This window comes from Motacilla alba, chromosome 1A (assembly GCF_015832195.1).
Source record: "Motacilla alba alba isolate MOTALB_02 chromosome 1A, Motacilla_alba_V1.0_pri, whole genome shotgun sequence".
NCBI lineage: Eukaryota > Metazoa > Chordata > Aves > Passeriformes > Motacillidae > Motacilla > Motacilla alba.
Window position 1 is genome coordinate 21,417,060 of NC_052031.1, and position 15,580 is coordinate 21,432,639.

Below are 15,580 nucleotides of genomic sequence, written 5' to 3' on the forward strand. Positions count from 1 at the left end.
GTGAAAAACTTCATGGTTTTTCATGCCTTGGTTTTAGATACAGTCAAAATTACTCGCATTGTAATTCTTAGATTCTGTAATTCTTTACTGAGTTATTACTCTTGTAAATTTATTTGCACATTTCCAAAATTGAAGTGGGCACTGGATCTGGCCCTGGCACCCAATGGTAATGTTGGGAATAATTTTTCATTGCTTCTCTTAAATCTGATTGCTTTAGTCCAATTCAGTGGCAAGTCTCAAACAAACAAAAGAGGGCTCTTTTTTTTTTTTTTTTCCCCAGTAGTATCAGGTTTTGTTCCGTCTACAGGTAGTCCATTTCTCCGAATGCTGTTGGTATTTTGGGTGGAGTCAGAAGTTTGAATGTCACTCTTAAAACTGTGACAGTGATTGTGTCTTGCTTGGGCAGTTTCAAAGCATGATGTAGCTCTTGAAGTTGCTTGAAAATTGGTGGCAGAGTGAAAGGTACCAGGTCAGATCCTGCATGGAGGGAGAGCACAAACTCTGCTGGTTTACTTGTCTCTGAACAGCAGCCACATGGCTGCTCCATACGTAGGTACAGCCTCACCTCATCCTCACAAATGTTTCAGTTTTCCATTTACGCTACAATTAAATGGGGAAGTCACTGGGGAAATGGGTGGAAAAGTTGGTGAAGTGATTTATTCTGGTTGGATGTGTAAAAGGACTGGGAAATAACTCAATGGCAAATCACTAAACTTTCATTTTTCTGCTATGTATCTTGCAATTTTTAAAAACTTGTTTTAGCCAAAGCAGTTACTGAATTTTGGGTGAATAGGTAAAATGTTTCTGGCTGCCTTAAAACTGATAAATATAAAAATTTCCTTCATTTCCCCTCATCCGGTGATGTGTAAAATAAAGTCAGTCCATTTGTGAGAGTGATTTCTGGGAATGAAGTGGTTCTGATTATGGCATGGGGGACAACTCACATAAAATTGAGCAGTCACTGTTTTTGAAAGAAATATTAAATTTTTAAGTAGTGCTTGAGTCTCATAGTGCTCGAAGTTTACTTAAAAATAGTGCTGGAAGTTTACTTAACATTGTAGATATAGTAACACTGAAAAACACTGAAAAAATACATTTCAGGCATATCCTCATAACAGGCTGGCAGAAGATGCACAAATAAATTCTAAAACATTAATTCAGTTATACAATGACTGAAGTCTTTTATAGTGTCTCAGGGGTTTGTCCAAGTTTAAAGTTCTGTTATATTGTTCTAAAATCTGTTAAATCTTTTGCAAAACTGCACGATTATAAAAGGCATTCTTTATTTTACAGACTCTTTGGTAATATAATTTTGTACATAAACATATTGCTGCCTTGCTGCAATTAACAGCTCAGAGGACATTTGTTTTCATAGCTAAAAGCTATCCTGTTATTCTGTGTGGCTGTAGACAGACAAGCCACTTAATCTTTCTGGGAAACATTTAACCACTGATAAAGTATTTTACTTTTCTGTCTTTTCTGCTGAGTTTTACACACTGCAGGACCAGTTCAGCAGTGTTATGGGACCATGCAGCACCAGCTTGTTGAGTCTTGCAAGTGCTCTGAAGGGATAACAAAGCAGCTTACTCCTTTGCAGAGACTTATTTGTGCTATAAAAATTTATAAAAGTCTACCTTACATTTCAGGTAACAATGATGGGGATGCAATAAACACATGGTCAGCAAAATTACTTCAACTAACACTGCATATCCAGATCTTTCGCATTTGGGGAGAAACAAGGTATTTGAGACTCAGATTTGTAGTTCAAAGCACTACCAAAGAGATTCAACCCTGTTACCTGTATTTTAAGCATGCAGTTTAGTAATGGCCGAAGATCACAGAACGATTATGATTGGAAAAGACATCCAACCAAGATCATCAAGTCCAACCTTTGAGTGATCACCACCTTGTAGACCATAGCACTAAGTGCCACATTTTGATGTTTCTTGCTTCCAGGGATGGTGATTCAGCCACCACCCTGGGCAGATCTTAATGAGAAGAAGCTTTCAGCTGAATGAAATCTCCAGAGGAGAGAGCATGAGAAGAAGTGATGTCTCACTGGTATATTCAGGTTTGTCCTGATATACCAGATGTTTGGGGAAAAAAACCTGTAGAATTAGTTATTTCTGCTAGTGAGGCACTACATTAGGGAATGACTAGTCATCTTTTCTGTTTGCAGGCCAGAGTCAAGCAGCTACATTGCTGAAGGGAACAGAAAACCGAGTTGAACTTTTCGTGAGATACCCACCAGTGTCTGCATGTGTCATCTGTGCCCTCTGCTGGCTGCAGCCCCATAGCTCCAGTATGTGCCCTAAATTCTTGTCATGCTCTGGTGAGGGAAAAGGTGAAGAAGGATTTCTGTAAGGACTGTTAAAGTGGCAGATTAAGGGTTTTAACTCAAAAATGCTGTGATTTCAATGCCTAAACCTGTTATATGCAGTTCATGCTGAAATAGTGCATAGGATTTACAGGCAGCCTAAGTCTGTTGTTAGCCCAGTGCCCTTAATTACTGGCTGCCTCAACCACAAGGTGCTTTGTGCTCTGTTGTGACATTAACCATATTATTGTTGTGGGACTGCAGGGTGCCCTTAGCCTCCCTTTAAACGGGTGGTTGTTTTGTCACTGCCTCAGGAAATCATCACTTGACACAGGCAAGCTGTCTCTTGTCTCAACCTGCTAGTAGCCTGAGGGAGCAGTGTGGTCCATGAGACTGCTAATATATGGTATATTTCTTCTGTGGGATCCTGAAGAGTTCTGTTGAATAAATATATTTCCTGGTATGAAAACAAAGGCAAATACAGGTGATTGCATATTGTCTAGAGCCCACATAAATATTGTGCTGAACACCACCCTCTGGCATTGTGTGCACAGAGCCAAAATGTCAGTTGAATATATAAAGTAATAATCCATGTTAATTTTCATGCTGTCTGTTTGTGTCTAATTACTAATCAGTAAAATACCTTATCAGTTATAAACTCAGGCTTATACAAGTATATACTGAAAAATGTCATCTAATTACTACTGACCAAGGAGAACTATAATCAATATACCATGATGGTGGTAACATATTAGTGAACATAATTAAATCCAAATTTATTCCCTTAAGGATGTTAATATTGATAGGTGCCCTTTACATTCTTGCCCTTTATTTCTTATCTATGACAAGGGGACAACAAATGTGGGAAGCTTTTGCAGTTCTGAGTGTCAGTGACAGAGAAGAGAGGATGACAGTGAAGAGCTGCAAGAGTTTTGGAACAACTATGTGAAAGAAGTATTCTATAAAGACCCTGATCCTTGACTAGTGTACACAAAAGCTTAGAATTTATCTTTAATACAGCATGTTTACATCATCATCATCATCACCATCATCATCATGAAAAATGTTGTGAAGCAGGATTAATATTCAATGAAGCACTTCCAGAAAAACAGACAGGGAGGTCTGGGATAGCCACACTTAGGGAATCATTTAGAAGTGGTAAGGGATGAAGTTAGACTAGTAAGCTTTTTTAATCTATTTCCAGCCATCTATACAACAGCTCTCAGTAGCACAGGAGAAAAAATTACAAGAACTAACAAGAAAAAAAGTCTTTAGGAAAGATGAAATCATTAAACAAAGCAGTATTTTTTTAGACACACAATAAACATTTTTTTTTATTAATGTTTGTTTTTTTTTTAATGAAACTCATTACTCCAACTTGAAGTCTCAGGCCCTAATTTTGCTGGCTATCTGCCAGTGCAGAAGATCTGGCACAAGCACAGTGTGAAAAAATCTTTCAAGTAAGTTTTAGGTGCATATGCTTAAAGGATGGAATTTAGTTGTCATCTTAAAAAGGTCATCAGTGAAATAACTGAATGTGTTCTAAAATTATGTAATTGTCTCCCTTGTCTTGTTGTTTGTACTGAAAAGTGATGAATAGATACATGTAGAAATCTAATCTGTCTGGACGTTGTCCAGAACATATTGCACAGGTCTGAAATCTTCTTTGCTGATATATATATTTACAGCAAGATATCCCAGTGTGGTGCAGGGAATAAAGCAAATTTTGCTGAACTCTTCAGGATTCTAGTCACATCCTAGGCTGTCTACAAAGTGATCTTACTGGCCTCTCAAAACATCTCTTCATGTTGTCATTTTTACTAAAAAAACCAAAAAAACTGTAAGATGATGATTAGACTATGTTTTTATTCTGTTAAGATTCTTTAAGTGCCAATTGCCATCTCCCTTTGAAGTACGAATATCTTTGTATGTCCCACAATAAGCAACGCAAGAAACTAGATCCAGATTATTCAGACAGAGAAGCAGAATTTCAATTAAAATTCTAGCATAATGTCAAAACATTGAAGGAGGGTATTTCACTTAAACAGACCCTTTCATCAAACCCACTTTGCATTTCCCTGTCCCTAAGTATTGCCAGCCTGAGGTTTCTCTAAAAGGGAGAAATACAAAATAATGAATGGCAATCAAAGTGAACTGTTCCTCTAGTGTTTAATCTTTTCAAAATTACAAGAATGCAAGAATACAGTGAATAGAAGAAAATCTCTTTGGAAAAAGGTCCACTTTAGGAGAAAACAGATTTGGCTTTGAACATATGACAGTCACCAGCAATGCAAGCCATAGCACCCCTTTCCTTCTTTTTTCCTTTTACTCCGTGGAGACTCACTGGCTCCATGGTGACTCTTTATCATAGAATATAGGTAAGAGAGATATAATAAGAGAAAAATAGTATATTTGGAAAATTCTGTAATTTAACACATAGCAGACCTAAATCCTGAAGTCAGTAGGATTTAAAGCATGAATTGCAGATACACAAGGCAACATACATAATCCTGAATGAACATTTGGAAGGTGGCTGGCAAAGCACTGTGCATCAGAGCACAAGGTAGATAGCTACTTACAAATGCAGCTTAGGAAAGCACAGTTCATTGCAATAGACTGCTTTCCTCTCATCTTCCTTTTACTTTCCTGGTCCTGGCTATTCTCAAGAAAAAAAAAGGTATGGGATTGGATGAATAGGTCTAATATATCAGTTAGTGTGTTCCTTTATCTTTACAGTGAGCCTTGGGCAAAGGTTGTCAATATTAAGTAACAGGTAGATAAAAATGCTGAATGGGAAGAGACTGGTCTGTCCACATTCCCTACTGCTTCACTCTTTCATTTTTGCAGTTCACTTCCTCTGCATCCATTGGGGGGTCCAGGGTGCTCTGTTTCAACTCTACTGTGATTTTATCTTCTCATTCCTCCTTTTTTGGTGATTTCCTGCTTGAATCATCACAGATGTTCCGCTTGCTATTACCTGGCTGATACTTAAAAGTATTCATGGCAAACTTGCAGACTTTTTGAACCTGCATGCTGTATTACCATAAAGAGCTGCAGATCCAGTATCTTTCAGTTTAGCCATGTCAAAGTGTTGTGAAGAAAATAGAATTTCGTATATATCATACAAGTTTTGCTAAGGCATTACCAGTGATGTTTCCAGTTTGATAGTTACCACAAATGCAGTGTGAAGGGAGTTCAGGCACAGGAGTTATGATACCAAGCCTTTTCTTTGCCCAAGATGAAATAACCAATATCAAAGCTGCAGTGGAAAAAAGCATGCTTTTGCACAGGTGATCAAAACCAGATTAGTTCTTTTGTGCTGAACAGTCTGCTGCATATATATATATATATATATATATATATATATATATATATATATTCATGATTCCACTTGGAACGTTAATGGCAGAAACAGCTTTGACTCGTGGACTTTTCACTGTAACTGGGATGAGAAAATTGTTACTTCCTCTTGAGAACTTGCTGTTCAAAAGCCATAAAACATTATTTCTCCATGTTAAGTCTAAAGGCTTCATCTATTTTTCTGCATCTCTGTTGTGACCAACAACCTGAAAATTCAAAGAAAATGGATATAATAATATGTGTTTTCTGCTAGATTAAGAAATGAACTTTTTATAAGTAAATGGCCACTACATTGAAGTTCTGGTTATTTTCATTAGTGAGGCAGGCTATATCTGTGAGAGGTGATGAATTATTTATGCAGATCATGCCTGGCTCTAGGGAGATTTTTAATGTATCCATGCCAGCAGCCACTCTTCACCCACTGGAAGGCCAACTGTCTATTAAGCATCTGACATAATAATTTGAAAAGGTTATTTTATCAAATAAACTGCAGCTAATTGCTTCTAAATGCTTAAACTGACTACATGTTAATCATAACTAGAGTCCTGATATGATACTGAGAGTAGTTTTCTTCTGAGGTATCTCTGCTACTTTCACACTGCTTTTGGCAATGGAATAGTATTAAGCAAATACTTTCAGTTCAGTCAGCAAACTGAATCAGAAAGGTGGTCCTGAGATTGTCTCAGGTCCCCAGTGACACTTATCTTTCTGCCTCCACTGCTGGGTTTTCCTAGGGAGCAAAATGGTTTTCACCAAAGGGACTCCTCAGGAATAATGAGGCATACAGTCCCATGCGCAGACTTTTGTCCAAATGGCGCATGCAGCCCTATCCATTTCCTAGGGATGGCTGGATGGAGAAACTAGGACTGGTGACCTGTGCTGCAGGGAATGCACAGGCAGAGCAGATGAGTTGTGAGTATTGGCAAGACAAAACAAATGGAAATCAAAAAAGGGACATTTGAAATAAGGGGGAGGATTTTTGAGCAGAAGGGATAAACTGCTACAGCTCAAATTTTAAATAATGAAGCTGTAATATTCAAAGTCAACATCGACACTGAAATTAGAACCTTTTGAAGAGTTACAAATATATTTAATTAAAAGAAAAGCTACAGCATCCCTAAAGGTTTTGTGAAAAGTGAGGAACATTACATTAATCAGATAAATTTTATGCTGCAAAGTTCCACAAATCTAAAGTTAAGCCAAATATTTTAAAAGATAATTCCATTCATATGGAATGAAATTAATTCTTGCATAGAGCATCAAACCTGATGACTTATTTTATATATTATATATTTAACTGTCTTAACTTGAAGTGCACAAAAGAGCATTGTCAACCATTACTTTTTTCCCAATATAATGGTTAAAAATGTAAACTGTAAAAAATGTTTCTTATTCTGGATTATCCTCTCACATAGCATAGTCAGTATACATAGACTGACTATGACTATATACATAGACCAGTATATCTTTGGCACAGATAGTAGTTTAGAGAACTAAACTGAAAAAAATACATTCAAGTGGTACCTATGGATTAGAAAAGATTACCTGATACAGATAAGACCATAAGTCTTTCAGGAATTATTTTGTTTGTTTTGCAAAAGAAAACCTTTTAGAATTTCAAATACAGTCAAGGAAAAGGATATTCTCACTTTCATGGACCATTTGTATTAAGGTTCTCAAAAGGAGTATTAAGTGAAACAGACTAAACATCCTTATCTTATGGGATGAAGAACTACTGAAAGTACGAGTATCATTTTCTTCTAAATCATAGCTACTGGCAGCTGTAACAGTGTTATATTCTGCAGTTGTTATATTAAGTATATTATTTCCATCAGTAGATTGGAAATCTTCTACTTCAGGATGTGTAGATAATGTCACCTTACTCTCAGAGGTAAATGAAAATGCAGTTCTGTTAGACAGGATCTTTTCTTCAGAGGCTTCTATGTTGGAAAGTGAATTTGAGGATATCTGAATGCAAATATCTTCTGAAATGCAAGCATGGAGGTAATGGATGTCATTTATATCAGCTCTAGGTTCACAGCTGTGCCCTGCATAACAATGGCAATCAAATTTTTCTATGAATGTTTGCAGATCCTGATATGATGGCTGCCCTTGTAAAGTGTATTTTCCATCCTTTGTCATTTGAATTGCAATATTCTCAGGGTTCAAGTGAAGATAGTCACTGGAATTCCATTTTTTCCGTGCACAAGCACCAGAGTCTTGGCATAGCACTTGGCTACATATTTGGGCTGCCATTGTGACATTGATGAGGTATGGGGTCAAAGTCCTCCTAAGGTAGTTGTCCAGAGTTCTACAGGTGTTCTGTGAAAAGAGCATTATACAGCCACAGTTTAGTATGGAAACCATTAAAATGCTGTCATTCTAATAACAGTACCACAGTACATATCTATAAATGTTTCCCCTGAGGATTTGATAATAGCTGTAAGTTGTTGTTGGAAGCAAATTTATCTGAGAAGCTGTTATAAAATTCAAGGATCTTAGCACATTCATATGGTGTAGTTGCTGGAGATGCTACAAAAAGCAGTTAGATCAGAAAGCAATTGTCTTAAGCTTTCATTTTATCTCTGTTTTTCATGTAGCTTTTAGAATCAGATGTATTTAAAGAAGTTTCATGAAGACTTGAAGTTCTTTTTTAAGTCTTAAATAGTTTGAATGGGTCTAGAAAAAAAAAAACTCACACTTCTTCTGTCTAAACAAATACTTTTTTATCAATTAGTCTCTGAGACTTTTCAACTTTCCCCTGACCTGAATAGCCTAGCTGCAGGGTAAGGACCTTTCATGGCATTTTTAAATGAAAAGAATTGTGGTTGGATGGTCAAATTGAAGGTATGCTAAGACAATTGATCATTCTAACTTATCATGAGATTGGCATATGTTCTGTGCATTCATGGCACAGTTGAATAACCATAAGGTTTGGCAGCTCTCTCTTTGTTTCTGACATTATGGGCATTTGCCCAGTTATGCATATAGATGTGCCTAATATTTATACCCATGGAAATCACTTTGGTGAATCTAAGATGTATGTAGATTTTCTGGTCTTCTTTTAGGTATATATATAAATACTTCCAAGAAATTTTGTTTGATGCAGAAGTGAGGCTTACAGAAATATTGAATTGCTGAAATGCTAGTGACTGTGAAAGCTGTAGAAAATCAGGTGCAATTAGTGTACAAATACATAGTCTGACTGGGCTGTGGAGAGTTCTTTTTTTCTCACAGGAATCTCAAAATTAAGACAATAAAAGTTGCTGCTCATCTCTATTCTGATATTGAGATAATGGGCAGAAAAGTTCCAGGTGCAACTGATATCCTTTCTCAAAGGCAGGCGCATACAAAAAAGTCAAGGTGGGATGCTTTGGGGAATAGCAACCTTACACAGCTGTGGAGGTGTATTTGGCCATGCTTTCTGTGACAGGAGGTCTGGCAGAGATGAAGCATTTTGGTTCATTGCACTATTGCACTCAGAAGACATCACAAGAGCAATAGTTTGTTAAATCTAACTTGCCTGGTTATGAAGGAACTACCTGGAAATAATGATGAGAACATCCTTGTAACAGTTCTCAAACTATGTATTTCCCCTTCCTAAAACAAATGAGTCTTTTTCTTCTGACTCAGATGTTTCATACAAAGAAATTAATCAAAGTAGTATTTGCAGCACAAAGAACAGGCTAGGGCTGAACTTTTACAGAGTGACTTCTCCTATTGTTGCCAAGTTCACCACTCCAAAAAGCAGAAGGGTCTTCTAAAAATTGTTCCGGGCAAGCCCACATAATTTTTTCTTTACCTCATGACTAAAATGAAATGAAGATACAGGAATTCTTTCACATACTAATTAAACAGGTGCTAACTTGCCTATGGTTATCATAGTAACTTGTCCAGTTACCCAGAGTCAACAGAACTGAAACACTGAAAGACTGAACTCTTCTTCTGTGTAGCCAGTGATGACCTTAATAAGCCTCAGATATGCTTGGGTTTTGACCACAAGAAACTGCTGGCAATATGGAGTCATCATTTTAAAAGTAGAAGATGTAGGTGATCATAATGATTTACATCCTTTTCACTATATGTCTCCTTAAAAATTTCATATAATAATTGATCTAGCATACCTTACTTTGTGTTAAATTCATATCACCCCAGATCACAATTCCAGAAGCACCCAGTGCAGCAGATTCTCCAATGGTATTTACCAGGTCATCCTGAAGGAAAATATGGAAAGGGTCATACAAATGTAAGTAACCTATAACATAAGGGCAAATGAAAAAATGCGTATAGTAAATGACATTTCCAAAATAACTACTTTGAAGACAGCAAGCAATTATACACAATGCAAATGTCCTGCTCTCAATTGCACAATTTTATCCTGGAATTGGATTGCACAGGTGATACCAGAAAATGTTGCCAACAATACCCAATTTATATATGTCATCTGGTTAAAAAAACAAGGCTGTAAAACTGAGCCAGTGCTTAGGCATATGGCATGCACTCCTCCAGCCATGTTACAGCTTATTTTGCTGCATTGCCTCCTGGCTGCTCGGAGTTGGTAGCAACTGGTTTCAGTAGTGCTGTGGGATAAAGACGCTGGAAAGCACAGCTTTTTTTTTTTTTTAACTTAATTTCTGTTACCAGAAACTGCTAATACAGAAAAGTAGCAAGAGAAAGAGCTTTCAGCAGTAGGACTCTCCCTTTTCTAGAGGATGTCTCTGGTCTTTTACAGACATTGATTTGGGAAATTTGTTTCTTTTCAGTTCTCCTTTTAGAGTCAGCTATTAGCCCAGTCCTAGCAAAATGTTAAGGCCTATATGGGAAGGGAGAGGAGTATGATAATAAAAAAAACAATAAAAAAGCAAGTTACTGTAGGGCACCACACACACACACACACTCACACACACACTCACACAAAAACAATAATTAATGTAAATATTATAGGATTTAAATTATTAATTAGGATCCCAGCAGGGCCCCTGACAGCACCCCATTGCTCCCTGAAAGTATCCACAGAGCTGGGGACAGCACTTGCTAATGCTCTGTCCAGAATGTGGGAGGACACCAGATAGAATGCCATCACCAGGACTCCAACTTCCCCTTCCTCATGGGCTGGAACAACAAGAAGATTCCCCAGAGTGGTGGTATCTCTGATAGGGTGGGTGTCTATAAAAATCTGAAGGGAAAAGTATGGCCAGAACTGCAATAAGATGATTGGATTTTAATCAGAGCCTAACCTTAACTAACCCATGACATGCTGACATACCATTTTTGTACTTGAGTACAACTAAGGACAGATTTTTTTTGCTAGCTTTAAACGCTTTTCAAGGAAAGAAAGACTCCATTTTTTTGTATTTTTTTTCTTTTAATCTAAAAAGCAGGCAGTAGGTGAGCCCAGTATTACTAATTCTCTTTGCAAGACTTTACCTCTGACCAAGTGTGCTAAATATGTTTTTTAGTTTTGTGATATTTTGTTACATGTGAGGACAAATCAGAGAATAAAACATTATTTGATAAATATAATGAGAAAGGTTTGAAAATAGACCTGTTAGTGTTTCATTTGGTCAAATTTCTTTGATGGATTAATTTAATTTTTTAGACAAAATTGCATACTTCTTTCTGATGCAAGCTAGTATATTTGCTAAATAAGTGTCACCTGGTGATTTCTTGCCATATAAATTTGAACTATTTAAGGTCTAGCTTCACTCACCTCAGAGAGATATTCCTCATAGACATCTGTGAATACTGGACGTGTGTATACAAAAACTGGAAGGGGATGACTAGAGTTAGAGACATAGGAAGTTCTGATGGCTTCTTGAACTCTGTTGCGAACAAAGAGTTGAGCATTTCTGGAAGATTTTAAGGCTGTCTCTAGATAGATAGATGGATAAAGTGCTGTGCTTTTCTCCCACAACCAGTTAAGCTCATTATTTCTTTCTATTTCAATATCTAAACAGGCTCCTGTATAATTATGTGGGTTTTGTTTGTAATCATAGTTATAACAGTCTGGATAAAGGTAATATCCCCACAGACGATTTGGTTTCGTTTCTATGCCCAGCTTCAAAGTTTCCAACATAAATGATTTTGCTGCAAATTCAAATTCCATTTTAGCTATAGTTCTGGCTTCAGCTTCAGATAGACTGAGGTCTCTCTGCTGAACTAGCTCAATGGATTCCTGTCTGTAAATATCTTTTGATCCCCAGTTCCTTATCCACACAGGTCTCCAGTTTTCCCAGTCAATGACAGCCAATCCAAGCTGTTCATCTGAAGGAATGTAGAACTGGATGTCTTCTTTGGCTTTTTTTAAATGATTCTCCAGCAGCGAGAGTTGAGGGAGTCCTCCATTGAATGCCTGTCCTGTGACTTCATTTTTGTAAGGGTAGTAGCCAAGCCTGTCTGGATAGAAGAGAGTGATGTTTTGCCCAATGGATGTCTTTAGTGTGCTTCCAATTAGAGGAAAAAAATTCATGTCCAGCTGCACTCCACTCCTTTCAGCACAAAGTTCTGTAGGAGCATTCCAGATAGAAAGGAAAGGTGAATTAGAAACAAGTGGACGAGCTCTTATGTTCAGAGATGAGCAGCAAGAAACTAGAAGAGTGGCAAACACCACACCAGATGCTACAGGATATGTACAGGTAACACAGATGCCAAAACTTTGTATTTGTCTTACAGTTTCCATTGTAGCATGTGCAGTGACATTAGGTGCTTCTGATCAGACAAAAATTAAATGCTCTCTGGGTGTTCAGAAGGGTGGTAGTCTGTCAAAAACTTTATCGTAACAATATTTCTTCAGATTAATACCTATTAAGCAATATTCCTTGGGTGTAAAATAGGGGTGTCCTTTTTACAAGGCTCTCTGTCATTTCAGGCTGCAGGAAACTTTCCAACAACTTCTCAGACCTAATGCAGAAAAAGAAGCAAATGTGAAGTAAGAAATTGTAACTATTTAATTTCTAACCTTGAAACAAGTACCATTTCTGATATTGAATATATTGTAATGCTTGAATGCAATTACCCTTTGAAGGAAAAGAACAATATACATAGAGAAATAAACTGTACTATTCCACTGTCAGTTTTATGCCTAAAACTTAGATTTAAAAAACCTAGATTTAAAACAGCCAGTGGAACAGTATTCAGTGGCTCATAGATCAGAGTAAGTGTGCTCAGAAGTACTGCAGACTGTGATAGTTACTGATGTCTGTAAAAATGAGCAGTTTCACAGTGACTTCTCTTAATCAACAGCAATGTATATATAATATTTCTCACCTACATCAAAATAAAGTTCTGATCCTTCATTTGTTAATTTTACAGAGCCCTAAGGGAAGATACACGATAATATAAAACAAACCTGGGCTGCTTTACACTTGCAAAAAATCAATCGATGGATACTCATTTAACTCAGTGAGGTATCTGAAATATTGTAGGCACCCTATCTTCTGTCCAGGCCTCTTTTAAACAGTTTCAAACACCTGTGTATCACTTTGGTTTATGGCTGGCTATATGTTATTTCAGGCCATTTGAGATGTACAGATTAAGTGGCCCCGAGTCAAAGTCTGCTCAGGGGTGTAGTTCATTAGGAAAGCTGAGGCTGTCTGTACACCCACAGTGAGCAGTCACATTAGTGGTGATAGCCTCAGTACAGGCATCAGCTTTTACATAGACTCCCACTAGCTAAAGCATTCTCTGAGAAGTAACTCCTAAATCTACTTTCTTCTGATTTTGAAATGGTTCAAGCCTGAATCTGTCACTTTGTGTAGAGGCCTTGTGATGAGGCAATAGAGTATGTAAGGATTACATGAGTGTACACAAAAGTATAGGGGGTCACCATGAAGTGAGCCATGGAGTGGCTGGCAATGTAACATCTCTAAGGACAGATTCAAGAAAAAAAGCAAATAATATTTTAGTTTGTATTTATTGAATTCAATCAGGAGTGGAATCTACAATTTTTGTATAGAATCAGCGGATGGACTGAAATCTAAACATTCATGCAGATATTTCATCATTCCACAGCTGCTGATGTGATAACTAAAGAAACCGTGCCAAGAATCAGTGTTATAAATCAGACTTAGATCATAGATCCAGTTACCAGGAAAGAAGGTGTGGCTCTGTTCATTTAAATTGCTTCAAGAGCAGTACCTCATTTGCATGACATCTGCTTGATGAAACTTGTAGAAAAGCTGTCTTCATGCATTTCTCACAGCTGCCCAGAGGTGACAGCAGGGAAAAGCCATCTCTCCTCTGAGCTAGACAATTTTAGCTCTCTCATGTATCTTCATATGACAAATGCTATAATCCCTTTTTCATCTTTGTAGCAATTTGCTAGATTTGTTCCAGTTGCCCATTGCTTTGTTGAACTGGGAAGCTCAGAGGTGGACACAACACTCCAGATGTGGCATCATCAGTGCTAACTAGAAGGAATAAACACATTGCTTGACCTGTTGGTGGTGTGTACTCTTTTTAATGCCACCCAAAAAGATGTTGGTCTTCACTGCTGCAAAGATTCATTACTCCATCCAGTCAACTTTGTGGAGCCTACTCTGCAACTTCATTCCAGCCATTCAGCTCACAAGCCTGTACTGGTGCATGGGGTTATTCCTCTCCAGGTGTAGGGTTTGATGTTTTCATATGTTAGACTTCATGAGGTTCCTGTCAGCCTCTTTCTCCAGTCTGTGGAGGTCCCTCTAAATGGCAGCATGATCCTGTGGCATATCAACCACTCCCAAGTCTGGATTATCTGTAAACTTCCCACAGGAACACTCATCCCTATTGTTCAGATAATTAATTAAGATGTTATATGGTATTGGACCTAGTATGAAGCCTTAGTGTACATTACTAGAAACAGGCTTCCAGCTGGACTTTGATGGGCCTCCAGCTGTGTACATCCTGGACTGATCTCAACCCTTTGAGCCTGACAGTTCAGCCAGTTTTCAGTTTCACTGTCCAGTTATCTATCTTGTACTTAATCAGTGAGAATGTTACAGGAGACTCTGTTGAAAGCCTTGCTAAAATCAAGATCAACAGTGTCCAGTGTCTCCCCTTGTCTCCCCTTGACCAAGCCAGTCATCTCTTTAGAAGAGGCTGGCAGGTTGGGCAGGCCTAATTTTCTCTTTGTTAATCGATGCTGACTACTTGCAATCACATTCTTGTTCCTAATGTAAATGTTTTCCAGGATTATTTGCTCTCTCAACCTCCCAGGGTTTGGGGTGAGGCTGATCTGACCAGCTTATAGTTCCTTGGATCTTCTTTTTTTAACCTTTTTAAGAATGGAATTCTAGCCCTTGAGACCTGCCCCAGTCACTGTGACTATTGGAAGATTATTGAGTGACCTTACAATGACATCAGCAGCTTCTTCAGCACATACCACTCCTTGCAGGCAGATGCAATGTCCCACACTTGTGTGTGTCCAGTCTGCATAAATGTTCCTGACCTTGCTTGTCCTTTGCCACTGGATCTCCTGCCAGCCCCACTCAGCACTAGGCCCACATTTTTTCTTGTCTTCTGCTGCTGCTATACCTCTAGAAGCCCTTCACGTATCTTACCAGATTCAACTCCAGGTGGGCTCTGGCTTTCTTAACCACATTCCAACAGGTTAAATAGTGTTTCTTGTTATTGTGTGCTTCCTTTTTATGTCTGAGCTTTGCCAGGAGCTCATCCTGCCATTTCTTGATTTCCTGAATGTGGAGATTTTTGAGCTTGGAAAAGGTGATTCTTAAAAATCAGTCAGCTCCTGGACCCTTCCCTCTTGGCTGTCTCCCAAGGAATTCTTCCAAGCTGATGCCTCTAGATGCCAAAATGTGCTTTCCTGAAGGCAGTGGTTATGATCTTGCCATTTCTTTTGTTCCCTGTTTTCAAGATCTTGAACTCCACCATCTCATAATCCCTACAGCCAAGACCCAGCCTTCA

The 15,580-nt window shown here is 38.0% G+C and overlaps 1 protein-coding gene across 12 annotated transcripts in view; it reads right to left on the bottom strand.

Moving 5' to 3' along the window:
• Positions 1-5,684: 5,684 nt before the first annotated feature.
• Positions 5,685-15,580, bottom strand: part of LOC119708693 (hyaluronidase PH-20-like) — a 33,473-nt gene continuing 23,577 nt past the window's right edge. For 9 of the 12 annotated variants that reach the window (XM_038155370.1, XM_038155374.1, XM_038155372.1 and 6 more), the window contains 3 exons: positions 11,388-12,577; positions 9,802-9,891; positions 5,750-7,999 (listed from right to left, as the gene is read on the bottom strand). In XM_038155370.1, coding sequence (XP_038011298.1) covers positions 7,295-7,999; positions 9,802-9,891; positions 11,388-12,356 — 1,764 coding nt within the window. In that variant the 5' untranslated portion in view covers positions 12,357-12,577 and the 3' untranslated portion in view covers positions 5,750-7,294. Of the gene's footprint in view, positions 8,000-9,801; positions 9,892-11,387; positions 12,578-15,580 lie in introns of all 12 variants that reach the window. The other 3 variants (XM_038155379.1, XM_038155381.1, XM_038155380.1) reach the window with 3 other exon arrangements.